The 27665-nt window shown below is 44.0% G+C and overlaps 1 protein-coding gene across 1 annotated transcript; it reads left to right on the top strand.

Annotated features, from left to right (window-relative positions):
• Positions 1 to 27228, top strand: HEXB (hexosaminidase subunit beta). The gene is made up of 14 exons (XM_065406159.1): positions 1 to 296; positions 761 to 912; positions 2291 to 2356; positions 3477 to 3523; positions 3845 to 3955; positions 8135 to 8236; positions 11760 to 11889; positions 16546 to 16726; positions 18748 to 18834; positions 19419 to 19491; positions 20708 to 20882; positions 21638 to 21728; positions 22545 to 22649; positions 26982 to 27228. Exons 1-14 carry the CDS (start codon positions 1 to 3, stop codon positions 27043 to 27045), a joined length of 1680 nt encoding a protein of 559 aa, XP_065262231.1. The 3' UTR covers positions 27046 to 27228.
• Positions 27229 to 27665: the final 437 nt, after the last annotated feature.

The raw sequence follows: 27665 nt of genomic DNA, 5'->3' as shown, positions 1-27665 counted from the left end.
ATGATGCAGGGACAGCGCCGAGCCATGGAGCCAGCCCGGCTGTTCTTGGGGCTCCTGTGCGCCTCCGCGGCGCTGGCCGCCTCCAGCCTCCACCAGCGCCCCCCGCAGCCCGAGTTCCTGCTGGAGGAGGAGCCGGAGCTGGGCGAGTCCCCCCCCGGCTCCCTCTGGCCTCTGCCCCGCTCGCTCCGCATCCTCCCGGGCCAGCTCCAGCTAGCCCCGGCCCGCTTTCAGCTGGTGCACGGCCCGGGCTCCACGGCGGGGCCCGGCTGCGCCCTCCTGCAGGACGCCTTCCGCAGGTGAGGGGCCCGGCCGGCACGCCCAGGCCGAGATGGGGCGGCGGCGGATCGGGGGCTCGTTCTGCGCCCTGCATGGCCCGGCTGGGGGTCGCGCTCCTGCAGCTCACCGTTGCTGTGGAGTGAAAAGCAGAGCGACTTATCGGACAAGCGCCTGCTGCGGGCAAATAAACCTGCCAGTGGCCAAACGGCCGCTGAAAGCGACTTCCTTCCCCCTAGGTGCAAGCTAAGCACAACGGAGGGGAGGGACATCTGCACTTCGAGCCTCCCCGGACTGTCTGTCTCTCCTGATTGTTTTTATAGGACAGCTGCTAATTGGGGGTGGGAATTAGCCTGAAAATTCTGTGCCCTGGTTCCCTGTACAAAATTTCCCCAGCTCCATTGCACTGGTCCTGGGCACCGAGGGGGGGATGGAGAGGCTACTACTCACTTCAGAGCTTCCTTCCCCGGCTTTGCTTCCTATGCAGGTATTACCAGTACATCTTTGGTTATTCCAAATGGCAAAATCGGGGTCAAAGACCGCTTCCCACTGGAACAGAGTTATTGCAGCTTCAAGTCATAATTGGTTCCAAAGACTCCGAGTGTGACAATTATCCCAACATCTCGTCGAATGAGGCTTGTGAGTATCTGACCTGGAATGAACTGTGTCTAACTGGGGGGGGGAAGGAAAAGTCCATTGGAATCATACACTTCAGCTTGCTGTAGGTCAGCTTTTTTCCTTCCACAGCTATAAGCCACTCAGAATTTCCTGACTAGCACTTGTTTTCCAATGTAATAGTTATCTGAATGTAATAGTTAGCAGCATAGTTAAAGGTTTACTCACTCAAGCTGTAAAAAGACCTTGAAAACCTCTCATAATGGTAGCAGCCTGACACTGATTGCTGCTTTTACAGCTCTGATGAGTTTTTTACTTATCTTACGAGATAAGTTGGTGAGTGACTTCTTCAGTTTACATTTCAGGTAAACAGGTTAAATGGTGGAACTCTTAGACCTTGCTTATGCTTGCCCATGCTTGTGGCGGGGCATAGGGTACACGTAGCTATGCGCTGCAGCGAAAGGCAGGTTGTGTCCATGGTCACTGTGAAATGCTCTGGCAGTGGGGAAAAGCTCTGACAGCTGGAGCCTTTCCCCGCTGCCTCCCACTGCCAGAGCCTTTTACCCCTTCCACAGTCTTTCGCTATAGCGGGGAAAGGCTCCAGCAGTATGGAGGCAGCAGGATGCTACCCTGCTAAAAATAGCAGCATAGACCTGGGAGGCACTGCTTTGATCCAGAGAGAGCTGTGAAGGGTATATATCCTAGGGTTCAGATGTGTAGGGCACTCTGCTCGCTTAAGCAGTGCCTCACTGTCTACCCTGTTGTTTATACCTTTGCTAGCTGGGTGTACAGTGTCTGTATTGTACATGCTGCCCAAGTGTAGCTCTACCACTAATAGTCATTGTTATAGATCCTGTGGTAACTGACACTTCCCCATATCTAATTCTGCAGAACAAGATTTAGAAATATTCAAGACTTAAACATCTGTTCAAATTCTGGAAGGTGGGGGAGGGATGGTTTTACATCTTCTTACTTACAGATCTACTTCCTTCTTGAAATCACTACATATGCAGTTGCGGTAACTGTTCTTAGCATAAACACTGCAATGTTTAAATCTCAAGAAATATAGGAAGTATTTACTGCTATTACTTTCTTATTGCAACATTGTACATCTACTTACTTTTCTTCCATTGGGTGAAACTTGTCCTTTTCAGTAACAAAATTAATTTTCATTATTAATAAATATATTAGTGCATGAATGCAAAGTTGTAACAGTACAACACCACCGCTTAAAAGCAGTGGAAGTCAGAGTTAAAAGTTGTTAAAGGAAAGGTTAGGATTTGTAGAGTCCTGTTCTAGCACTATGTCTGTTAAAGTCATTATTATCTTTTGTTTAAAGTTAACTAATCCCTATTTTATCTTGTTGAGACAATAACTTGTATTTTGTCCATTTCCATCAAAGATCAGTTAAGTGTAACAGAACCTGTGGCAGTACTGAGGGCAGAAAAGGTCTGGGGTGCATTAAGAGGTAAGCTGACATTTTACATGCTGCTCTCTAAGGGTTTCAATACCTCAGAGTGAAGTACACTTCTACCCCGATATAACGTTGTCCTCAGGAGCCAAAAAATCTTACTGCGTTATAGGTGAAACCACGTTATATCGACTTGCTTTGATCCGCCGAAGTGCGCAGCCCCGCCCCCCCCGAGCACTGCTTTACCGCGTTATATCCAAATTCGTGTTATATCGGGTCATGTTATATCGGGGTAGAGGTGTATTTTGTTCCTGTTTGTATAATTAAAGCAAATACGTGGCAAGAAAACCGTAGAACTACTAAAAGCGTACTCTGAATTGTATCTACTAAATGAATGTCTTTGAGTGAAAACACCAAGATTTTTATCATGCTGTTTAAGGTTCTGTTTTCTTTTTTTAAAGAATCATAGATTATTAGGGTTGGAAGGGACCTCAGGAGATCATCTAGTCCAACCCCCTGCTCAAAGCAACTAAATCCCCAAATGGCCCCCTCAAGGATTGAACTCACAACCCTGGGTTTAGCAGGCTAATGCTCAAACCACTGAGCTATCCCTCCCCCCCAGTTTTCCTATAACTTGTGGAAGAAGGATGTTGTCCAAATCCTTCTTAAACTTGAAACTGAAAATGAGTGTTCACACTGAATCTGGAATTTCTTCCATTATGTAACTCTTTTCTCTGCTAATATTTGAAAATAGAATTGGACTTGTCAGTATCTTGGAATTTTCTGGCTCATAAGCACAAGTTTAGTGAAATCCTCCTGTATTACTCTGGAGGGCTGTATGTGTGAGGGTTTCCATTCCTTTACAAGGTTAATTTGGTGCAGTGGAGCAGTCTTAGTACATTTAAATTTAATATACATAGAATAGTGGAGAGATGTTTACCTTATCTTCAGAATTAGCAGTTTCCTCTTCCCAATTAATGTAACTAAAGTTGGGTCTTGGAGGGAACGGATATGCAGTGTACAGTGGAGAGGAGAACGTATCTCAAAAGATGACTGAAACATGCTTTTTAGCTATGTAAACTACAATAACTGGTGATGGGCTCATGTTTGACTGTGTTTTAGTGACCTAAGTATTTGGATTGTTCTCCACAAACCTCAATCTCTTTGATTCTTCTAGGTTTGGAAACCTTCAGCCAGTTGGTCTATGAAGATGACTATGGGAGTGTGAGTATAGCTATTAACTAAAAACACATTCTTGGTAGCGACAGAACCACATACTGCTATTGCTAAGAGACACTTCTACAGATCTTTTAGACTAGAGGCTGCATTGATGATCCTCCCCATGATGTCTTGTCTTCCTAAATGGTCCTCCGAAGCTAGTTAATATAGACTTCTCACTTGACGTTTGGTTAACTTAAAACTTTAGAGGTGTTATCTCTTTGAGCTATATTTCTGTACACTGCACTATAGCTGAACTTAATGGTAAATTTATGACACTGTTATAGAATAACATCTTTTTAATTCTTCAAATCCTGTTTGTAATAGTTCCTTATCAATGAATCAGAAATCACTGACTACCCAAGATTTGCTCACAGAGGAATCTTACTTGATACATCAAGACACTTTCTACCCCTCAAAAGTATTCTTACAAACCTGGTAAGTTGGCATTTTGTAGTAACCAGTGGTTTTTCCTCAAATGTCTGCCCAGTTCCTGTTATACACCTTATCTTGACAAATTCACTAAATCTGTCACTGTAAAACAATAACTTTATAAAATAATAATAGGTGGCTAATTGTTAAGAAAGCAATTAATGCTAGAAACCTGGAGACATTAACAACCGCTTATTTCAGTTGCTAGGCAACTTAGAATTGCCTAGAAGTGTCTAAAACTATCTTGGTCTAGTTTCCTCTCTGTCTGGACATACAGCATGCTTTAACTTGTAAATTTCAATGTAAAAAGAAACTGTTGGGGTGGATTGACTGATGAAAATGCTCTAGATTTACAACAGAGGGACTAACATCACTTGGCACAAATATTCTTCATAACTTTATTTAAATACAAATGGCTACACTAACGGACCAGAAAACTGAAATATTCGGGGGAGCGTAACTTGTTCAGTATCTACATGCATATAAAGGTAAAGGCACATTCAAAAACAACTATTTAAAAAATGAGAAGGAGCAGCAAAAGTTCTCTCCTACCATGTAGTAGTATCAAAGAAGTTGAATTTCCCCAGTAGTAGATGGGATAATGTATGGCCCTTAACTGTTTAAGGGAGTGGGCAAATGAGCCCTTGTCGAATTAATATTTTTAATTTAGGCCATCTCTTCAGGGCTATGGGAATAGAGCTATTGGAGGGGCAGTGTGGTTTGGTGGCTTGAATAAGTGGACTTGAAACAGGGAAATCTGGGTTCTGTTATATACTGATTTTATTGCGAGATCCTGAACAAATCTCTCTTCTTCCACTTCTTCCAACTGAAAGGGGAAGATACTTGTCCACCTTTGTAAAGCACTCCTGAGGTTTTAGTGAGTTTCTTCTGTCCACGTCTTTCCTGCTCTGCAACTCCCATCCTGGTTGCTTCTCTTATCCCCATACAAAGAAGAGGACAGCTGCTATAGGAGAAGCCCCTGAAGTCCTGGCCTCAGGTCCCCCTCTTTTGAGGAGTTGATTGATAGCCCTTACTTCCTAATCAAACAGGAAGTGACCTCTGCATCTACATCATGATCCTACAAAGAGGAAATTGACCATGAGTTGAGGCAGGGAAAGAGATGAAAATGAAACAGACTAAATATTTTAAAAAGTTTCTGAAGTGGTTCACAGATGAAATGGGATTAATGTGTATAACCACATTTTAAGTGACTTAATTACTGTTTTAAGTAATAGTGACAAGTAGCTTTCCTTTTGATTGTACTTTACAAAGTGCAACCCACTTCAATGTAGTTGTTTTAACACATTCAACAAGGGTTTTTATTAAAGTTAATCTTGATGCACTAACATTCTGGATCCTTCAGGAGATCTTGTAATCTGATTTGCAAATACAACTTCTTCACAGTATTCAGAGAGAGCCATGGGGGCACAGCATTGAAGTTCACGGTTTCTGGCCTCCTAAAAACATTTTTTCTCCCATCAAGTTGTCTCTTCTAACCACTAACTGCACAATTGAGGAATGATGTGGATACTCTTGACAACCTAGCTTTTCCAGATTGGATGGTGTCTCTCTCCAGCCTATTATATAGAGGCTGTGTCTACATGGCTCCACTATTTGGACTGTGGGGGTATGAACTGCAGTATTCATTAAAGTGCTACACTGTAACTCCCCTGTGTGGATGCTGTAGGCACAAACTAAAAGGTGCCTATAGTTTGTACCTGCAGTGTCCAATGGGGGAGTTACAGTGTTGCACTTTAATGCATACTGCAGTTCACACTCCAGTCCAAATGGTCAAGCTATGTAGACAAATTTTAAGATTACTAGGCTTTTTTCACTCTGACCTAATCTGAAGTTGAGCCTACTGTGACAAAGTTCCTCCTCTATCTTGGTGGGTCCTGTGCTTATTGGCGGATTTTCTTGCCTCAGAGATTCACCATGTGGGTTGGGGAACAGCCCAGAGACCTTCCCCTCTGGAAGAACCCACAGTCCAGGTCAATTGGGAGGTTTGGGGGGAACCCAGGCCCGCCCTCTACTCCAGGTTCCAGCCCAGGGCCCTGTGGATTGCAGCTGTCTATAGTGCCTCCTGTAACAGCTGCATGACAGCTACAACTCCCTGGGCTACTTCCCCATGGCCTCCTCCAAACACCTTCCTTATTCTCACCACAGGACCTTCCTCCTGGTGTCTGATAACGCTTGTACTCCTCAGTCCTCCAGCAGCACACCCTCTCACTCTCAGCTCCTTACACCTCTTGCTCCCAGCTCCTCACACTCACACCACAAACTGAAGTGAGCTCCTTTTAAAACCCAGGTGCCCTGATTAGCCTGCCTTAATTGATTCTAGCAGCTTCTTCTTAATTGGCTCCAGGTGTCCTAATTAGCCTGCCTGCCTGAACTGGTTCTAGCAGGTTCCTGATTACTCTAGTGCAGCCCCTGCTCTGGTCACTCAGGGAACAGAAAACTACTCATCCAGTGACCAGTATATTTGCCCTCTACCAGACTCCTGTACCCCACTGGTCTGGGTCTGTCACACCAAGTAGATAATTCCTTTAACTGTTTTATTTTTTTCAGAGATAATCAAATAAGTGATCCTTAGTTACATAAGCAGCCACCAGACTCCTGTACCCCACTGGTCTGGGTCTGTCACATTACCCTTTGAGGGTAATGCATTTAAAGGAACAGCGGTGATGTTAAACCAATCTCTAAGATTTCAGGTTCACTTCTTCAAACGGATCGACGTTGTAGTGGAAAGGAATATATTTGCCAATAGCTATGCTATAGCACATGCAACACTGGTTCCCCTCCTTTCCCTCCACACTCCTGCAACCTAGTTTATTTGGTAGAGGAAATATGTACCTGGGATCATGTAGAGAAGCCTTTGAATATGAGAATATATAACTTCCTCAATTCCTTATTGCCTTTTTTGTTGTTGTTGCTTTTTTTTAAGACTGAATCATGTGCTTAAAGTCTTTTTTTGACCTCTAAAATGCTTATTTTTAGGATTCTGTTTCTGCCCAGCAAACCAGGTGTTTGTACAGTCAGTAATTTATGGACTCTCATGCTGCATAGTCTTCAGCATTTCCAGTGAAAATAATACTGGTTGCTCTTTTCTCTGAAAGGGCTGACATCTTAACATTCTAAAAAAGTTAGACAAATGTAAGTTGACTCTCTTAAGACTTACATTATTCTTAAAGCTTACCCACATATTTCTTGCTTTCCTAATATTTTTCTAAATGCACTAAGTTTGTGGCTCTAATACCCTCCCGCCTTCTTGCTTTTTATGTCCTTTCAACTTGCTTTAAAACATGCATAACTTTCCTCTTATCTGTCTAGCTAAACTTCTGTTTGAATTCAGTACTAATCTTCCAGTAATGAATTACAGACAATTACCAATTAAGTTAAAATGCTTGCTCTATCGTTAATAAGGTGGATAACACAGTTTTGAGAGACTACAAATGCTGTAGGTCTTAACTTGGCTTGAGACAGAACCTGAAAAAGAAATGGCAACTTTGTTTTTTTTTATAATCCCCAAAGTGGGGAGCCCCATATATCACATCTAGTCTTAGTACTACAACTCCATATGGAGAACCTGTATTAATGTGGGAAATCTCAATTGTATCCAGTTCCCAGAATGCAAGTATTGCTGCCAAATTAATTGTAAACGTAAGGGGGGAAACCAAGCCTGATGAGGAAACAATAGACTAAAATTCAATTGGATGCAAAATAAAGTAGAGACGTAAAAACCTGTAGACTGTAGAATCCCTTGGCACACTGCTTGCATCTAAATACATGGTATTTGGGGAGAAGCGGTGGTGATATAATGCTGTCTGACTATAGCACGGCATGGAGGATTCGCAGGATTTGGTGTGAAATTCAAACTCTTCAGTTTCTTAATTTGACAGCTGCTCTCCTATGAGCCAGTCAACTAGAATCAGGTTGACTACCTGCAATGGATGGCTAGAGAGAGGAACAATAGGAAAAACACCTACAAGCAGATACAAAATGCATTTAGGGTTCAAGAATATGTGTGGCAGTGGAGGAGGTGAGGACACTTTGCAATGCTCCATAAGGCACTACAGGATTCTGCAGCTGAACCTAGAGCAGGACCAGTAGTAGCGCCCTTCGAACAGTGATGCAGTGCAGGTGAAGCACTTAACTAAAATGTTAATCTTGCATTGTTTGTTACAGGATGCCATGGCTTTTAACAAGTTTAACGTTCTCCACTGGCACATAGTAGATGACCATTCATTCCCTTACCAGAGCGCCACTTTCCCTGACTTGAGTGGCAAGGTGAGTCAAAAACATCGGTGGGATATTTGAATATCTTGGCAGGAAATCCTCTACAATAAAATATTTAGGTATATGTCACATTTTGAAGTTCAACCCAGACCAGTGAGAGGTTGCATTTTTGCTTGACCTATAACCCTGAGTGCCTCAAAACGCTCTGCTGCTGTAGCTCCCTGTTTGGAGTCTTTCAGCCATCAACAAGTATGCACTGAGTGTCCATGTGTTAAGCAGCCCTGTTTCAGCAATTCTGACTCCAGCAGCCTGCTTGTTACACCACAGCCACACTCTGGTCTCCACCAGCCTCGGTTATTACTAGCCAAATGACCCCCAACACACCTGAATTTCCCCCAAACCATCTACCCTGAAATTTCCAGCCCCCTTGTGGATCATTCAGAGCAGTAATAAGTAAGGCTATGTTTTAGTCATGGGTATTTTTAGTAAAAGTCATGGACCGGTCACGGGCTGTACACAAAAATTCATGGCCTGTGACCTATCCATTAACTTGTACTATATACCCCTAACTAAAACTTGGCCCAGGGAGGGGGGGCGGGGTGCGCCATGGGTGCTCTGGGGTGGCGGGCGGGAAAGGTTGGCAGGGCTGGCAGGCTCCACGCAGCTTCCCAGAAGCGGCTGGCATGTCCCTGCAGCTCCTACGGGGAGGGAAGGTCAAGGGGGCTCCACGCGCTGCCCCTGTCACTAGCACTGGCTCCGCAGCTTCCATTGGCAGGCAGGGGCAGCCCAAACAGCCCCCCCGAGGTAAGCGGCGCACCCCATCTCCCAGCCCTGAGCCCTCTTCCACACCCAAACTACTGGGTGGGGGGCGGGGGCCCAAGACTGCCCCAGAAGTTGCTGCTGCAGAAGTCACAGAGGTCACGGAATCCGTGACCTCCGTGATAGGCACGCAGCCTTAGTTATAAGGTCCGTTGCTCCTTTACAAAAACAAAAGCCCAGCAGCTTGTTGCTTTAACTGGAGTTAACAGTAACTTAAATTCAAATGCAGCCCTGGGATGGGTTGGATTAAAGTAAAACAAGTTTATTAACAGAAAGAAAGAGGTTTTAAGTGAGCTCAAGTATAAGGGATAAAGACAGAAATGGTTAGAAACAAATAAAAGGGCAAACATGCATCTTAAAGTCTGAATCTTAATTTAGCAAGATACAGTCTTTGTTCAAGATGGTTTTCTCTCATCCACGGTCGTTGTCTTTCCAATTTTTTGCTGGCTGGCCCGGCCAGGACCCATCACAGAAATCAAATCACTTTGTTTCTTTGACTGAAAGTGAAGGATAACTTAGGGATTCGCTCCCCCTCTCTTTATAGTTCAGTGAACCTCTGAAATGTATTCTTCTGAAGGGTACAAAGGTGATTAGTTCATGCTGAGTAAAGAAGCCATGAGGTCTGGAAAATAAGATTCCGTGTTGGTTCCTCCCCTGCTTGTGGTTGCTACTGTGCAAATTATCTCTTCCTGCTGCAGCCTCTAATACAAATGAATAGTCCATTGAACTTGGACCCCACCTGGTTTGGGATGTTAACCACCTTCCTTTGTCTAGGAACAGACCTGCTTATCACCTTTACCTAGGCCCGTCTGTCTGTCTTAAACATGTTCTAGTAACATAATGTAAAGGGAATTCATAACTTAACCTTACATGTGAACACACAGGCATTTTACAACAATATTAATAATCAGCGTGGTGTTAGTTTTCATGTGATACCTTCCAAGGCATATTTTGTACAAATATTATTACATTAGTTTGTAAAGTGTGAGTACAGGAGTGCCTAGGGTCACAGCATGTGAACAGTATAAGTGATACATCTAGCTTGGGAACTGGCCTTGAAAAGAGAAACATTGTTTGTTTTTTGTCGGTGTTACCTTAAGTTCAGCAGGCATCTGCAGCACCACAGGCTTAGCCCAGTAAATGAAGGTGGTCTTGCACCATACACAGTTTTCACCTAGTTTCTGCAAGATAAGCGTAAGCCTTGCCAATCATGCATAATTCGCATATGCCAGTGGCTTCTCTGCAGTCTTCTATTATCCAACAAGCAGAGCCAATAGTGAGATCTCATACTAACTGATTAATGTTCCAAAATATACTACAGAATATTCATAGCATACTATGAAAGTCTTAAATGACACTTGTTAGTGTACATCATTATGCTGGTTAGTCACTAATTCACAGTGGGTCACCTTATCAGTAGTGAGGTTCTGCTCTATGCACGACAACACACAAATTTGGCCAAATTTAAATTTTGTTGGATTACTCTGTTATTGGAATTCCATCCTGTTGAGCCTAAGAACACCAAATATATCTCCCAGCATTCGTGCTCTTCTATTAAAAGTTGTTTGACAGCTGCTGATCTTCATATCAAAAATCCAATGGCAGTGCTTGGGGTAGAGGTTTGAAGAACTTATTTAAAATCAAGGTGGGGAGTCCATATGGTGCACTTGGGTCAATTACAGTCTGTCCTGCCTCTTTCCAATCTGCGGGCTGTGGGAGGGAGAACATCTTGCCTCAATGACCAGTTGCAGAAACAGGCATTGAAAAAAATGCAATTGAGTCACCATTTGGCTGTAACTCTGAGGCTTAAGATCCTGTTTGATAGCCACGAAGGGTCATGTTGTTGTCCGCTGAGAATTCACTTTGTTACTAGCATGTGCTACACCAAGTCAATAACTGGGAGACGCTCCTGTCACTTTCAAGCTGCAGCTGGGGGGACAGTACAGTGCTCAAACTCAGCACCATAAAATGGACACCATGGTTTCAAATCAGGCAGCAGACGAAAACTGACAACCAGAGACATAGGCCTGGGCTATTCGCATAGCTGAAGTCGAAGTATCTTAGTTTGACTTACCTGGCCATTCTCACGATGGCGAGTCGACCGCCGTGGCTCCCCCGTCGACTCCGCTTACTCCTCCTGCCGAGGTGGAGTATAGGCGTCGATTCGGGGATCGATTTATCGCGTCTAGACAAGACACGATAAATCGATCTCCAATACATCAAACACTACCCGCTGATCCGGCGGGTAGTATAGACGTACCCATAGTAACTTCAAACTGATTCCACCTCTCAACTCAATCAGCCTTTTCCATTAATTTGGTCTTTCATGTGGCCAGCAAAAGAGCCCATAATGTTTCAGAACCAGTAATGCTGGTATGACCAGATGGACGTGGAGAGAAGTCTAATAAACAATTACTTTGTACTTTGTTAAACCCATGACTCTTATAGGAACTGGCTTGTTCAATCAGACTTTTTTGTCACTGGAAATCAGTGACTGATTTCACTTATTAAGCAAGATCTACGACAGAATAAATCTCTTCAAGTGCAGACCATTCGTTCTTGTTGGATAAAAATGCAGTTCTCCCAGGGCTGGGCTGCCAGACTTATTGGACCATAATTATCCCTGGTGTAATTGCACATTATTTGTGACTTGTTTTCGATCTGAACTGAAGGGATTCCAAAATTTCAATGCCATTTTTTTGCAAGTTCCTTGTATTCTTTATAAACATTCTCTTTAAATGTGAACATTTCACAGGGCTCTTATTCCTATGATCACATCTATTCTCCGATTGATGTCCGTCTGGTGATTGACTATGCTCGGTTAAGAGGCATTAGGGTTATCCCAGAGTTTGATAGCCCGGGACATACACAATCTTGGGGGAAAGGTAAGATCCATGTCTCTCTAACAAGGTTACAAAGGTTAATGCTTGTAATGAAGTGAGGCACAGAGTAATGTGACTATATGAATTACTACCCATGCTCAAAGCACATTATGAAGATTTTGAAAGACTTTTCAGTGAGAGGTAGAAGAATGATAAAAGCCCTGAGAAGGATTCAGTGAAGATCATTCCTTAGTTTGAAAAACAAAAGTGACATTGGAAGCAATTGAAATCATATGCTAGGTACATGCTGAGCTTTCATTTTCTTGCAGAGTGGATATGCACAAGTGTGGGCATAGGAAAGCACATAAATACAACTGTATTTATTTCATTATCTGAGTGTGTTAGAATTTTCAGGACTCATCATGACATGTTCTAGTCCAATTGCTGTTGGAATGATGGAGATAGGAAGCTGATTCAGCTTGTGGAATGCTGTTACAGTGAGGAGTGGAGTCTCACTTTGTTGTTTGTTTGAACTTCTTATTAAGGCAGAGTTACAATGAAATGTTAACCTACTATATCATGTAGTACTTATTCGGGATCAGGTTAATATTTAAAGAACTTGACTAAAGATTCTAGCTTACTTGCTGGAGAGCCTTCTTCCTCTGACTGCATTAAAAAGGGTGACCACATTTCTAAATACCTGTCCTCTTTTTGCCACTTCCGTTGGGTATGTATTTGGTGTGAAAGCTTTTCCTTTACAAGGACAGCCTATGTTTTAACCTACCATAGTTCTATAGGAGGAGAAGTCACATTTTTCCAATAACGCGATATTCTACCAAAGCATAGATGACAGTGACTTAGGTCACTTGCAGAAGTTTGGGGTGGCAAACACCAGAGTACCACTTTAAAATAAAATACCAAAACTGATCGTGTACAGGGCATTGAGATTATCTAGAATTGATGGAGGAGGCCATACCACTCGCAGTTCCCATAGTGTCCATTTTGTATAGGTTTTTATACTGCAATCATCACCAGAGCATCTGAACACCTTCCCATAGTGTATTAAGCAACGTGACCATGCATCTGTCATGTGTTGTTTATTCTCTTATCCTCTCCCCAGAGGGAAAACTGTGTGTGTGTGGGGGAAGCGTCTTGTTTGGTAGGGTGGTTGTGTGGGGTGTTGTTTGTTTAAATATACCTCTTGCTATGTGTTTATATTAGGGAAGGCAAGGTCAAAGAAAATGTGCATTCTACTTGGAATGGAAAATCGTGAAGTTTGTGATAGTCCTTAGTTCCTCGGGGAGTTCATTCCACCATCTCAGACAGTCCCTGGGGAGGTTCAGTCTCCTGCACAGACAAGCTTAGTCTTATTATTGAGTGTTTCATTGTGCCAGAGGAGCAAAGTTGTTGACCGCGGTCTTTGTCCTGGATCTTTAAACAGTCTTTTAGGTATCTTGGGCCTAGGCCCTGGAATGCTTTGAAGATCAGGACTGAGAGACCCTGAACTCTATTAGAAATTCTATAGGAAGCCAGTGTAGAAAGCAGAAGTCAGGTGTGATGTGCTCAGAGTAGCCTGTGTTGTCAAGGAGATGCACTGCAACATTTTGTACTAGGTGGAATTGAGAGCTGATGATTTCATGCCCAGGTATAGCCTGGCATTGGAGGATTTCATGTTACTTTACAGAGTCTATTGGATGAAGTCTGTTCTTCCTCCTGCAATGGAGGGAAACAGGCTCTATTTTCAGCTGGGGAAATGAGACGTGCAGACTCAGTGACTTGACCTAACTCTCACAAGAAGCTGGCAGCAAAGCTGGGATTAGGACAGAACTCCTGATTCCCAGTAGTGTGCTTTGGCCACAAGGCTGTCCTTCGTTTCTTTGTGCCATTGCTTATAAACAGCCTGGCACTCTTCTTGGGGGTGGGAAGAGGGTAACTTGATTAAAATGTTAGAACCTGTAAGTGCCCCCTGACAAGTACCCAGGAGCAAAGCTTTGGTGGGAAGCAGTAAGATGGCACTAGTATTTGAAGTGATTCATAATTTGGAGGAGAGAGGAATAAGACCAAGAAGCTGCATTTGCTAAAAAGCTTTTTCTAAATCCTTAGTCTAGGAATGGTACGTGCTTTTTCTATAGACCTAACTGTGACAGGTCAGGGCAACTGCACCCATATTTCCCCTTCGTGGTCCAGCAAAGTCACCCACTCTCTGGAGAGCCATGTCTCACCCTGATCAGAAGGGAGAATCTCCAGGCTGCACATTACCCTACCTTCGCTCTGTATGTCCCAGCATGGACAGTCAGTCTAAACACTCCAGATTGCTTTCTCTTCAGAGACTTATAGCAGAATGATTGCTAGAGATATGTTACCATGAAACACTTCCTTTGCAAGTCTACTTTATCTTAAGGTACTGTAAAAAGCAATCCAGAGAAAACATATCAAAACCAATAAAAGAACTTATGTGCAAGCTAACAAGCTTACCCGAGGTCACCCCACCCGACGGTTACTTTATGGTTACAAGTTCATTACAGCTTCGGCTCAGAACAAGGTCTTATGAGGCCCCATTAGGCCAAGGCCTTCCAGTCTTCCCCCAAGGATTGGGGCCCTTCATGGGCCAGAGGTCCTGCCTGTTTGCTGGACTGGGAAGAATGCTTTTCTCCAAAACTCTCTTCTTTGTTAGTCTCTGGAGTATCCAGTTTGAACTAGAATATGTATCTCTGGGGAGCTTCAAGAGATGATAGCAAAGGAAGTATACTAGCCTCCCCCTCCCTCCTAGAATAGATACATACAGTGCCACAACACATGCACAATTGCAATTTTAATACAAGGTACCCAAAGGTATTTAACCCTAATTCAATAAGGTTTAGCTTAACTCTCCAAAGCTTGCTTTAATTCCATTATGTTTGTTCAGGACATTGTCACTGTCACAATAACCAAGAATTATGGCTCTTGGGCTGATCTGTGGATGACTGGTAGCATACAGAGTACATTCAGATGGGGCACAGAACTGAGTCTCAGTCTTCAAACAGACCATTTCTGCTAGTTTTAGCTTGATCCAGGACTTAGGGAGCAACTGCAAAGATACATTTGGGCAGCTAGCCTTAAGCATACCTTTCTGCACCCCAGATGATTATTTTGAGTCGGAGTGTCTGTCTGATCAATTGTGATCAGATTTGCAGATGATAGTGCAGTTCTGGAGAAGTGACAGAAGGTCGGAACCGAAATGCAAAGTAACAGTGATTTAAAAACAGTGGGTGTACAGGCAATGAGAAGAAAGTTGGCATAAAAATCCCTACTGTCAGGGAGAAGGAATAGGGAGGGTACAAAATAGATATAATGAAATAGCCATTGCTTTTTACCTTGTCTTAATACTGACAGTTTCCACATAACTTTGCATTGGGTTCTGCAAGGAAAGTGTTCTTAGGACAGGTAGGTGACAAAACCCTCTCCTAAATTCGTGTACAATATTAATGTTCACAACTCATATCCTAGTTTAGTTCATGTAAGTTGACCCTTCTTGACTTGGTGACTCAGGAGGTGGCAGTCCTGCAAAACTTTTGCTCTCCTTTTCTATGTCTTTCCCTAGTTGCTCTGTAGGGGTGTCTTCCTATGCTTAATATTGGGACTGTATGTAGACTTTCAGAGTAGCAAAGTTAGTTACTAGTGGGTTGGGTCGGGAAGGCATGGGGAGCTTTTTTTCTATATTGAATTTTTAGAGCTGCAAAGAAAAATGTGGATGGGAACCTGTGATCTGAAATCAACTTTCTAAGATGTCATCTTGAAAACCTAGCATTGGCTTTGCTTCCTTCCTAGACTCACTGTGGCACTTCCCATCCATAGAGCCCTGTGCAGATACAAAAACATGTATCCACATCCAATCCACAATCCTCAAAAACTGTCATCTCCGCGGATTTGCGGGGCTCTAAACAGCTCCACAGGTCACTGCGCAGCACGGACACAAGGCTGTGTCAAGCCCCCAACCTCCCCAACTTCTCCCCAGAGACCTCCTGCTCTGCCGCCTGCTCCACCCCTGCCATACCTCCTTCCCCGCTCCGGGCAGGGAGGCTACAATTCGGGGACCTTCTATGCAGTGCCGCCCTCTCCATGGGGACACGCCTACGCAGTTGCAGCGGCTCTAATGCACGCTGACATTGCCGCCTGCTTGTTTAAAGAACAACCCCACCTTCAAAATAGCACTTGGCTCACTCCCTTCTGGGAGTTATAGTTTACCTCCTCCCTCTGAGCAAGCTGGGGACTACAACTTCCAGAATGCCCAGCACGCTGCTGCGTGATTCAGAGAGCCAAGCTGGAGCCTGCAGGCTGGGTGACAGCCACTCCGTTCCAGTGAGTGTGTGCTGCAGAGCCTGTACAGATACAAAATTTGTATCCACATCTGTCCTGCAATCTGCAAAAATGGTCTGAAGCGGCTGCAGATATCCGTGGCTACAAAGCAGATTTGCAGGGCTCTACCCATCCAGGGATGCATCAGAATCCGGTTTTCCAGATGATGGCATGTTCTGTAAATATTTAGGCATTAAACTGGGCATCAGGAAGTCCTGAATTCTAATCTTAACCCAAGTCATTTAACTCCCATCTTCTTTTGCTGATTATATAAAGTAGGAATAATACTTAAACGAGTCTTGGGAGTGCTAATGTTTGTAAAGCATTTTGTCTAATAAAAGAACTAGAAGTTCTGCATATCCTTTTAATTGCTTCTTTTATTAGGTCAAAAAGACCTTCTCACACCATGTTTCAATGGAGAGCACCGGAGTGGTTCTTATGGACCTGTAAACCCCATTTTGAATACAACTTATCATTTCATGACTGAACTCTTCAAAGAAATTAGCAGTGTATTTCCTGATGCCTACATCCACTTGGGAGGAGATGAAGTGGACTTCACTTGTTGGTATGATGTGACAGTTCAAAGCATAGAGGCTGGTGCATCTAAAATCTACCTAAAGTCAGCAATTACGGCATTCAGTTCAGTGATGCATATGGAAAGTAATGCAGCTTTCCCTGTTTGATGTAAGGGTGGGGTCTCATGACTTGAGGTTTCTTCTAATCATAGCTACATAACAAGATGCATTATAGCAGGGGTCTCAAAGACGTGGGCCGCATGCGGCCCGTGGGGCTATTTCCTGCGGGCCGCCAAGCGGCCCGAGCGCCCCCCCCCCCAGCCTACCTCCAGGCCGGGGGTGGGCAAACTACACCCGCAGCATTGCCCCCCTCAAGCCCCGCGCCGCTCCCTGAAGCGGCTGGCATCATGTCCCTGCGGCCGGAGGCGGGGGGAAGAGCAGAGGACTTGGTGTGTTGCCTTGGTTTCCAGGCACCGCCTCCCCCCCCCCCCCCCGGCAGCTCCCATTGGCTGGGAACGGGGAACCACAGCCAATGGGAGCTTCGGGGGAGGTACCTGGAGGAGTGGCAAGCAGCGCACGGAGGCCTGCGTCACCCCCTCCCCCAGGGGCCGCAGGGACATGGTTCCAGCTGCTTCGCGGAGCGGGGCCAGGGCCAGGGCCAGGGCCAGGGCAGGCAGGCAGGGAGCCTGCCCTGGCCCCGGTGTGCGCCGCTGCCAGCCCAGAGCCACTTTAGGTAAGCGGCTCTGGGCCAGAGCCCGAAACTCTCCTGCACCCTGCCCCCCAACTCCCTGCCCTGAGCCCCCTGCCTGCACCCCAACCCCCTGCTGCACCCCAACCCCCTGCCAAGCCCCCTGCCACATCCCTCCTGCACCCCAACTCCCTTTCCTGAGCCCCCTGCTGCTTCCCACACCCCTCCTGCACCCCAACTCCCTGCCCTGAGCCCTCTGTCGCACCCTGCACCTCAACTCCCTGCCCTGAGCCTCCGCCACACCCCTCCTGCATCCTCTGCGGGCAGGGAGGGGGCGGGGACTTCGGGGAAGGGGTTGGAATGGGGGCAGGGAAGGGGTGGGAAGATGCAGGGCAGGGGCGGGGCCTCAGGGAAGGGATGGAGTATGGGCAGGGCTGGGGGCAGCGAGGGGGGGTGTCAGTGATGCAGCCCTCGGACCAGTGAACTAGTCCTCATGTGGCCCTCCTGGTCATTTGAGTTTGAGACCCCTGCATTATAGGGAGAAGTGTTTGCAACTTCTAGGAAGTGAAGGGAATAGAGTGGGGCTATTTCTATCTATCATGGATGTTTGTTGTTTTGATTAAAACATTCAAAGTAACATTAAAGTTGAAAGATGCCTTTATAAAACTAATATGGCAAAAGGGAGCAACGGAAAAGTGGTCTATGAAATAATTTATCTAATCCAAAAAGTTTAAATCAAACAGTGTCTGAAATGTTTCAATTTTGACAAATTGGCAAATTCTACTGAAATTTTTTCAACCAGCTCTACTAGAGTCTTCCTAGAATTGGGAAAATGGAGTAGGGAAAGTTCTGAAAATAGATGTTAGTTATCCAAGACTGTACTAGTAATGTAACACTTCATATATACATAGATATTTTAAAATATTGACATGATCAACTTAGGCCTGATCTAGAAAGGATTTAGATTTATCTACCTGCCTGTTTTCCCCACCCTGTTCCTTGGCAGCCCACCAGGCAGACTGCCTTGGAGAAGGGCACCCCAGGGCTTCTGGACAGCCTGCCAGATGAATTGCTCCAGAGCTGGGAATCCATCCCTTTCGGGGAACTTTGGTTTTGTTCTGATTTGGAACAAAACTCAAAAAAGTTCAAGTTTTGAATTACCAAAATTCTCTGTGAAAGGGAATTGCTTTTCTCTGCCTAGCCTTACACTCTGGGTTGTGACATGTAAGTCTTGTCTCATCTCGTACACCTACTGCTACTGATATCCCTTTGTAACACATAGCAAGCTGTCTTGTGCTAAGTAAAACTTACATTACTGAAAACTGGGTTTGGGAATCTTTGTAAGGAATCAGAATAACACTGCTAATATTTTCCACTCTTAAGGAAATCTAACCCTGACGTGACAGAGTTTATGAAGCAGCAAGGATTTGGCATTGACTATGCTAAACTGGAATCTTACTATATTCAGAAGTAAGTTGTTTTTCACTTCGCCAGCATATTTAATAAAACTTATTTTTTTCTTTCTTCCCCGTCCTTAGCCCCATCCTCAAATTCAATCAGCCCTAAAAACACCTGGTTTGTTAGAGTGCATGTGTGATGGAGTGAAGGGAGGCTGAATTACGAGAACACCCATATTTTTCCTTTTTGGAGTATGAAACTTACAACTTTGTGGTGTGGTGCAGCATTAACATTCAGGTGCTTGCATGCTAGTGATAAGCATGCTCTAAATACATACATCGTATGTATCTTGTCATTTAAATGTCTTAAACCAGAGTTGACTGTTGCATTAATGCTCGTGAATTTCCTGACCGTATGGCCACTTCCCTTTCACATGATTCTTGGAGCTGGTGGTTTTGTGTAAGGTGGATGGGTGAAGGACAAGAAATGCAAAGATCAGGCTTTCTCTTAGGCCTTCCACAACACTGCACAGTGGGCTGAGAGCCTGTTACGGCATAAACATCACACAGGCTCAGTATTTCTGCAGTAAAATCAGGTGATCTAAGACCTGCTACTGTCATTCTTAACTGTAATCCTATTTTATTTTAAAATTCTAGAATCTTGGATATTGTTTCCTCAGCTAACAAAGGATACATAGTCTGGCAGGAGGTGTTTGATACAGGAGTAAAGGTAAGATCTGACAAATGGACAAATCACTTAACAGTACAGGACTGCAGTAGGCTTGCAAAATGCCTTGGTTAAACAAGTCTCTGATCCTGCAAAGGTTTAGGCATGTGAGTAGTTCACTGACACCAATGGGATTGGAAAGGTGCTGAAACTTTACAGAATTGGAGCTTAACTTGATTCATAGACTTTAAGGTCAGAAAGGACCATCATAATCATGTAGTCTGACCTCCTGCACATGGCAGGTCACAGAACCTCACCCATCCACTCCTGTAATAGACCCCTAAACACTGGCTGAGTTACTGAAGTCCTCAAATTACAACTTAAAGACTTCAAGTTACACAGAATCCACCATTTACGCTAGTATAACCTGCAGGTGACTCATGCCCCATGCTGCTGAGGAAGGTAAAAAACTCCCAGGTTCTCTGCCAATGTGATCCAGCAAAAATTCCTTCCTGACCCCAAATATAGAGTTCAGTTAGACCCTGACCTTTCAGTCAGACACCTGGGAAAGAATTCTCTATAGTAACTCGGAGCCCTTCCCATCTAGTGTCCTATCCCCAGCCATTGGAGATATTTGCTACTAGCAGTCGCAGATCGGCTACATGCCATTGTAGGCAGTTTCATCAGACCATCCCCTCCATAAACCTATCAAGCTCACCTTGAAGCCAGTTAGGATTTTTGCCCCCACTGCTCCCCAGAGTTAAAATGCTAGAACAGGAACTTTACCAAGCTTCTTTCTACAGCACTTGATTTGAAACTGATAGTCCTAATGACTTCAGAACTTCTTGGCACGGGTGGGAAAATCCATAGATTAATCTGTTTGTCCTGGGCTCGGTAATCTATAATTTTGTACTCTGAAACTGCATTGGAATAGTTCTGAAATCTGAACTGGGAGTTAGTTTGCTGGTAAGCTACTTTCTATTTCATCCAGAGCAACCCTAAGGCATTTACTTTTAAAAGAGATTGTAACAAAATGAAGTCTGGAACATAGATTTTAAAAAATCACATTGATATACCAAGTCCAAGAACTTAATTTTAGAGAATACTCCCATTTCTTTAGGGGAAAAAAAACACAGAATGGAAATTTGACATCTTTGAAATACTGGTCTTACTAAACCAAACCCTTTGTTTGGAACTAGACTCAGATGTTCAATGATGAAACTAATTGCAAAATCATGTGTAGCCATTTACTTGTTAGTGTGTTTTCTTATTTTTCTAGATAAAACCTGACACAATAGTTGAAGTGTGGATAGGAACTTTGTATACCGCAGAACTAAGCCGTGTAACCGGAGCTGGGTTCACCACGATCCTGGCAGCCCCCTGGTACCTAGACTATATTAGTTACGGACAGGACTGGAAGAAATACTACAGCGTTGAGCCGCTCAACTTCCCTGGTTTGTTAAACTGCTTTTAAATTACTCATTTCTAGTTGGATAACTACTTGTATGTGGCTTTCCTATGTGCATGAATCTCTTATGAAAGTCCCTGGGCTATATAGGATATGTCTACACAGTATTTCGGAGCCTGCAGGAGCAAGCCTCCCAGCCTGGGTCAATAGGCTTGGGCTACAGGGGCTGACGCTGCCACTCCAAAAATAGCTGTAACCAGCATATTGACGTGGCTTGGGCTCTGAAGTCTGGGGGGAGGTGGTGTCCAGGTGGCTCTTTTTCTGGGTCACTAATACAATATAAAAATATGCAGTAATTTGCATTATGTGCTTACAACATCCCCTGACTAATATAAAATTCATCATAAGAAAACCACAATAATGCCCAAATAATTAGTTTTATTTTAAAGGTAACTGCTTTTCATAGTTGTTGCAGTCTTCACATCCATACGCTTAACTTCCTACCCTTTTTATGTGATCATCATAAATATTTACTGGTACTTGAGTGCACTTCATGAAACAAGTTTCTGATGCCATATTGAATCATTAACTAACATGCAAAATTTCATCATTTAGTTCATGCTAAGCTTATGATCCTACCCTAAACTGTGTTAAACTTCTAATGTCTGTGATATGCATGTTAGGGTTTTTTTTTTGAAAATCTACATTCAGCTATCAAAGGTCAAGTTTATGGCAGCTGCCTGCCAACTGCACTTGGAGTGAACAGTTAATTTCCATGCTATTTTTGTGGTTTGAATATAGGATGTGAAAAGCAGAAAAAGCTGGTGATAGGTGGAGAAGCCTGCCTTTGGGGAGAATTTGTGGATGCAACTAACCTCACACCAAGATTATGGTATAGAACTTCTTGATTACTTTCAGATTTTTTGGAAAATGTTAACTGTCATGGGATTTAATTAATCCCATAATCTATTTAGAATTTAAAACCAGAAGGGACCATTAGCTCTTCAAGCCTGACTTACATATCCCACGCCATTAAATTTCACTGTTGTCCAGGTAGAGCTCAATAATTTGAGCTCAACACAGTATTTGTCCTCAGACTAAATTGTTGTGTGCCACAGGCAGAGTAAGAGACACTGAGGTGCCATTAATCCCAGGGGTGGATTAGGTGAGATGCCCAGATGATCCTAGCCGGTGATTCATGCTGCAGAGGTAGTGAAAATTCCCCAAGTCCCTGCCAATCTGACCTGGGAGAAAATTCCTTCTTGATTCAGATGTGGCAATAAGTTTAACCATAAGCATATGGACAGGACTCACCAGCTAAGCATTAAAGAAAAAGAGGATTCTCTGTACCACGTCAGAGCACTGACTCACTCTATCACATGTCCTGTCTCCAACTGTGGCCAGTCCCTGATACTTGAGAGGAAGGCTAAAAAACCCAGCCTACATCTAGCCAATTGTGCATCAGGGGAAAAATTGCATCCTGATCTCTGCAGGTGCTTCAGCATGAGATTTGATTAATCATTATCAGTGAAGAGCTGCAAGTGTTATGAGCATGTTGAGGGCACTGCAGCGCTTTGTAGCATTGTTTGTTGCTAATATTGGTCAGTGGTAAAAAACTGTTTCCTCTGGGCTCAAGCCCCAGTATTAAATTCATTCTATTCTGGGAAATAGAATAAATTCTTAGACTGAATTGAATGTCTTTCTACAGGCCTCGAGCAAGTGCTGTTGGGGAGAGGCTCTGGAGCAGTGAAAATGTGACTAACATAAGGGATGCTTATAACAGACTAGTGAAGCATCGTTGTCGCATGCTCAGGTAAGATAGGAGTTAGAGTAACCCTCAGCTCCAGGATTCATTTGAAGTAATGAATTTCAATCCACTATCAAGTATGATTCTAAATTGCTTATTTAGGAACAATCCACTGTCTTGTTTTAATGCATTTATCTTGCTGTCTTCAATTCTAAGGTTTGCATGGAACAGTTACTTAACCAATAACTGTAGCTCTCTCTAGTTAGTGGTACCTCTGCATAGTCACTTGTCAAATGCACTGAGTTTCAAGAGCTTTCTAGAAAAGCCATACCTATTGGGTCTGTATAAACACTCCTTCATGCTACCACACACTCAGCCAAGGTCACCTACATGGAGGTCATGGGTTTAAAGAGAACTCCCTGCTTTGAGGGTTCTAATTCAGGACAAATGTGTCTTGACAAAATGTCCAGAAATTTTTCCTCTGAAAAAAATGCTCCAGTTTGTATTAAGTCCAAAATAGAAAGATGCTGAAAGATGATCAGTAGCTGCCTTATTTATCTACAAATCTAGGGATTGAAATGCACTGCACATTATTTCCAGGTATTTCTAAACCTTTTTATGGCTGATTCAGACTTACTTACCTATCGAGGGACAGATAAACAACTATTACCTGCTGCTGCTGATATGCAGCCAATACCTAGAATAAAACTACAGTAGATTATCCAAATGGCAAGATTTGGAAATGATTGTCTTCACCACAAAAGTCCAGGTCCTTTCAGTAAGCGAGCCTGACTGCGGAAAGAATGTCATTTTTTAAAAAAGGTGAAGAGCCCCAACTAATCTTGCTGAGAGAGGACAGGGATAACAGAAGCTACAGCCTGCAGTTGGAACTTGATACCAGAAAGTCTCTTCTGGACAAGTAGTGCCATACATTAGGCCCAGTCTAAATGCACTGTTGCACAAGTTTAACCCAAAATCAATTTAAAAACACTTAACCTAGTGCAAACCCTTGTGTAGACCCTTAATTTGAACACTCATTTAAACCAAGTTGAGGGGCTAGAGAAGGGTTTCCACCAGGTTAACTAAATGTTTTAAAACAGCTTTTAGTTAAATGAGGGCCTTTATGCCTTTCTTTCAAAGATCTAAGGTGCCTCTCATCAATAATGAATCCCACCTTTGCTCTGAGCAGGGTCTTGTAAGAGAGACTGAAGACAAAGGATGAGGGAGAAATTAACTGTATATTCAAACTGGATTATCTCCAACACTCAGCATAGCATGGCCATAGATTGACCATTTTTCTTTACAACAAACACGCTCTAGGACAAGGGTGGGCAAACTTTTTGGCCTAAGGGCCACAGCTGGGTGGGGAAAATTACATGCAGGGCCATGATTGTAGGGCTGGGGCAGGGGGTGCAGGAAGGGGCTCAGGGCAGAGGAGGGGTGCAGGGTGTATAAGGAGGCTCAGGGCGAGGGGTGTGGCAGGGGGCTGGGGTGCAGGCAGGGGGCTCAGGGCAGGGAGTTGGGGGGGTGGGGTGCAGGAGGGGTTTGGGCTCTAGCCTGGCACCGCTTTACCTGGAGCTGCTCCGGGGTGGTAGCAGCAGCACACAACAGGGCCAGAGCAAACTCCAGTTTCGTGTTGCATTTGTTATCTCCTAGAGCAGGGGTGGGCAAACTACGGGAAGCAGCCGGCACCACGTCCCTGGGGGAGCGGGGGCAGAGGGCTCGGTGTTCTGCCCTTGCCTGTGGGTACCTCCCCCTGCAGCTCCCATTGGCCATGGTTCCCCGTTCCCGGCCAATGGGAGCTTCGGGGGAGGTACCCACAGGCAAGGGCAGCGCATGGAGCCCTTTGCTCCCCCTCCCCCAGGGGTCGCAGGGACGTGGTGCCGACTGCTTCCGGGAGCGGTGTGGGGCCTGCAGCACCATAGGGGTGGCAATCCCATGGGCTGGATCCAAAGTCCTGAGGGGCTGGATCCAGCCCACGGTCTGTAGTTTGCCCACCCCTGTTCTAGGAGATAACAAATGCAACAAGAAACTGGAATTTGGAAAAACTTGTCATTTTTTAAGGCTGGGTGGATAAGGACAGAAAACTCACATTGGAAAATATAAGTTCAGGTATCACCTGTTGCTGACATAGATGAAACTTCTGCGGAAGTCTCATAGATGAAGGGAACTTCATTCTCTTGCTGGGTTGTGTCAACAGTAGCAATTGTGCTGTAGATTCTACCTCCTTTTCCAGACCTATGTGGATTTTGCTGGCATACAAATCCTCACCTTGAGAGATCTTATTTTAGACAAAGCCACCTGTCAACAGCAGGACGAGTGGAGAGTGAGATGCCTCCTTTTGGGTTATATTTTGATCCCAGCATTCCTCATACCAGAACCCAAAACCCAGCCCCTGCCTGCTGGGGATAAACCAACTGTGAACACAAAGGAAAAACTACCACTATCCTCCTTTCCCCTTACACAAAAACCATCTTTTTGAAAAGGAAGTGTGTGGAAAATCACAAAGTTCTTGTGTGTGGCCTTAAATTACACACTGCCTATGTAAGGTGGGACCGGCTGAAACTTTCTTTAAGGTAGATTAGATTTAGGGACCTAAACTGTGTGAGGATAGTCTAGTCTATTAGGACCTAAGCACTTACATAGACTAACCTGTCCTTCCAGCAGTGTTTTAGATGCTCAGAGGTTCAAACAAAAACTCCCAAAAGGCAGTGTCTGAGAGCCTGTTCGCCCTGCTGCAATAAGGAGTTGTGGACTGAAGCTGCCCTTCTGTGGTTCTTGAGATGTCTTTGCTAATGCACCACTTCTGGGCTGCTCTAGCTGTCTGTGCAGTGGTGGATGGGGGGAAAACTGAAAAGCTTTCCAGGCCTCAAGGGAAGGTCCCATACTTGCAGCTAGCCTCAGAATGGAACTGAAGTGGCTAGGGCTTACCTAGTTTCTTATAACCTTGTGCTGAATGTTCCCATCACAGACTGCTTTTATAGAGCATGCCTGAAGCTCAGAGCCAGGTGGTGCATCCCACTAAGGGGATCATGCAGAGGTTACTCAGAACTATTTCCCCATGTAAATGATCTAAACAAATTTAAACTCTACCACTAAGGGTCATGCTGGGATGGCATAGTGCTGGAGGGAGGAGGACTTGACAATTTCTAATAGTAAAGTTACCATTGTAAATGCTCTTAACCAGGAATTTAATTGAGGCAGTTTCTAGGTATTTACTGTGGCTGCATTGGTGTCTGACTCTTCAGTTAAAAAGAAAAAGCTGTAGCCCTTCTTATTCAGAACATGACCTGGTGTAGTGCTGAGGCTGGAGCAAGCCAGTATCTTGAAGGCAATCGATGCCCTGCCCTCCTCAACAAGCAAAGGAAAACCCCACACCAAGGCCCCCGTTACTGCTATTGCAGTGGTAATATAGGGTAATGGTGACTGTTCAGAGCCACAGCTGTATCCCTATGTAGGAAAACACAAGCCCAGCTGCTACTGCTGTAGTCAATGGGTTTGTAGGGTTGGCAGCAGAATAGCTAAACCCACATTCCACAGAGAGTTGGGAGATGAGAGCCATGCCTTTTATCTAGACGATGTCAGTGTAGAATCAATTAAACCTGCCATAGAGGTGTTCAATATTTGATTGATGTATTTTGACTACCCCATTCCTTTCACTGTAGCTTTGAAGCTTAATTTAGATGCTAAAATTAAATACTGCACCCTTGATCATTTTAGCAGAGATTATAAGTGCTACCTCTTCCCATCCCCAAACTTTCTTCAGCCTGTACTGCACCCACATCTTATTTGCACAAGATTAACTACCACAGAGTTTCTACATAAAGCATGTGGAAGTCAAGGATCTACAGCAACATCAAGGCTGATTTTAAGACCTCAGTATTTCCTGCACAGGCTGCTACCCCAAAAACTAGAATAGCCTTAAAAGACTGAAGAGGAATTGAGTGGGAATGGAATGAATCTGACAGACATTAATGCTATACTGCGACAGGGGTCTTGTTCACCAGACTATTTCAGCTGTACTATAAACTGGCCAAAAAGTAAAATAAGTAAAGCTGCATGTAAAGGCAAAATGTGGTCTATTTTCATGATTCTCCTGGATGCTGCTTGTTTTCAAATGGCAGCAAGGCTATGCTGAAGCTCCTCCAACAGTATGGAGCACCCTGTACTAAGATTTTGTATTCACTATAAGTTAGGCATTTGAGACCATTTTCTAATATGCCAGTATCTCTAATAAGACCACACACAGTAGCATACTTCATAAGCTAAGTGTGACTTTTAAAGCTCAGAATGGGGCCATCTTTTCATCCCCTCAGTAAGTCATCCATTATTTTATTGCCTTAACTGACAAGTTCTCGTACTTAAGTGCATGGTATAAGACAAATTTTCTTTTAACAGACGTGGAATAGCAGCTGAACCGCTGTTTGTCGGGTATTGTGATCATGAATATAGAGGCCTGTAACTGCTGCAGCAAGATTTTACCGAATTACCTGAAGTGTCTTTGTGGGAAGTGAATCTACACATTCAGCACCTGAAATTTGCACTGAAAAATAAATCCTGAAATGCTGGAAGTTTGTTATGTACATTTCTAGCAGAAATCATAGATATTTTAAAACTATAGAAATTGATACTAATGCAATAATAAATTATAATAGATGTACAAAGAATCAAGGACTCATCTACTGAAACCTCTGTGTAGTTACACTGTGTGTATGTAGCAGGTTTTATTCCTATTGAACATGTATAATTCCAAATGGCAGCTACCAGTACCTGACCTAGATCTGGCCATCCATATAGCTGTCTATTGGAATCCTTCACTCTACAATCCTTGAGCATGACAATCACAACGACATAACTGACAGACCACTCAACGTTAGGCAGTGGAGGACAACAGAACACCATGCTAGAGGCTCAGAGCTTACAGTAAACTAGCATTAAGTGGTAAAGGCAAGTTACTTATATAAATGTGTGACCATAAGCGATATGAACAGTATGCTTTTGATAAAGCACTTAATCTGTTACAGCTGTATAAGTATTATGTTAGCAATACAAGCTTCCTCAAAATGTACTCTGGACAGAGTA

Source organism: Emys orbicularis, chromosome 6, assembly GCF_028017835.1.
Source record: "Emys orbicularis isolate rEmyOrb1 chromosome 6, rEmyOrb1.hap1, whole genome shotgun sequence".
Lineage (NCBI taxonomy): Eukaryota > Metazoa > Chordata > Testudines > Emydidae > Emys > Emys orbicularis.
Note: the sequence above shows the minus strand (reverse complement) of the source record. Positions and strands in the feature narration are given on the sequence as shown.

Excerpts from the sequence above, each read along its gene's own strand:
- HEXB (XM_065406159.1), top strand. The coding sequence starts at position 1 with ATGATGCAGGGACAGCGCCGAGCCATGGAGCCAGCCCGGCTGTTCTTG. Across the intron at positions 2,357-3,476 it reads GGTCTGGGGTGCATTAAGAG|GTTTGGAAACCTTCAGCCAG; the intron begins GTAAGCTGACAT and ends TGATTCTTCTAG. Across the intron at positions 18,835-19,418 it reads GAATCTTACTATATTCAGAA|AATCTTGGATATTGTTTCCT; the intron begins GTAAGTTGTTTT and ends TTAAAATTCTAG.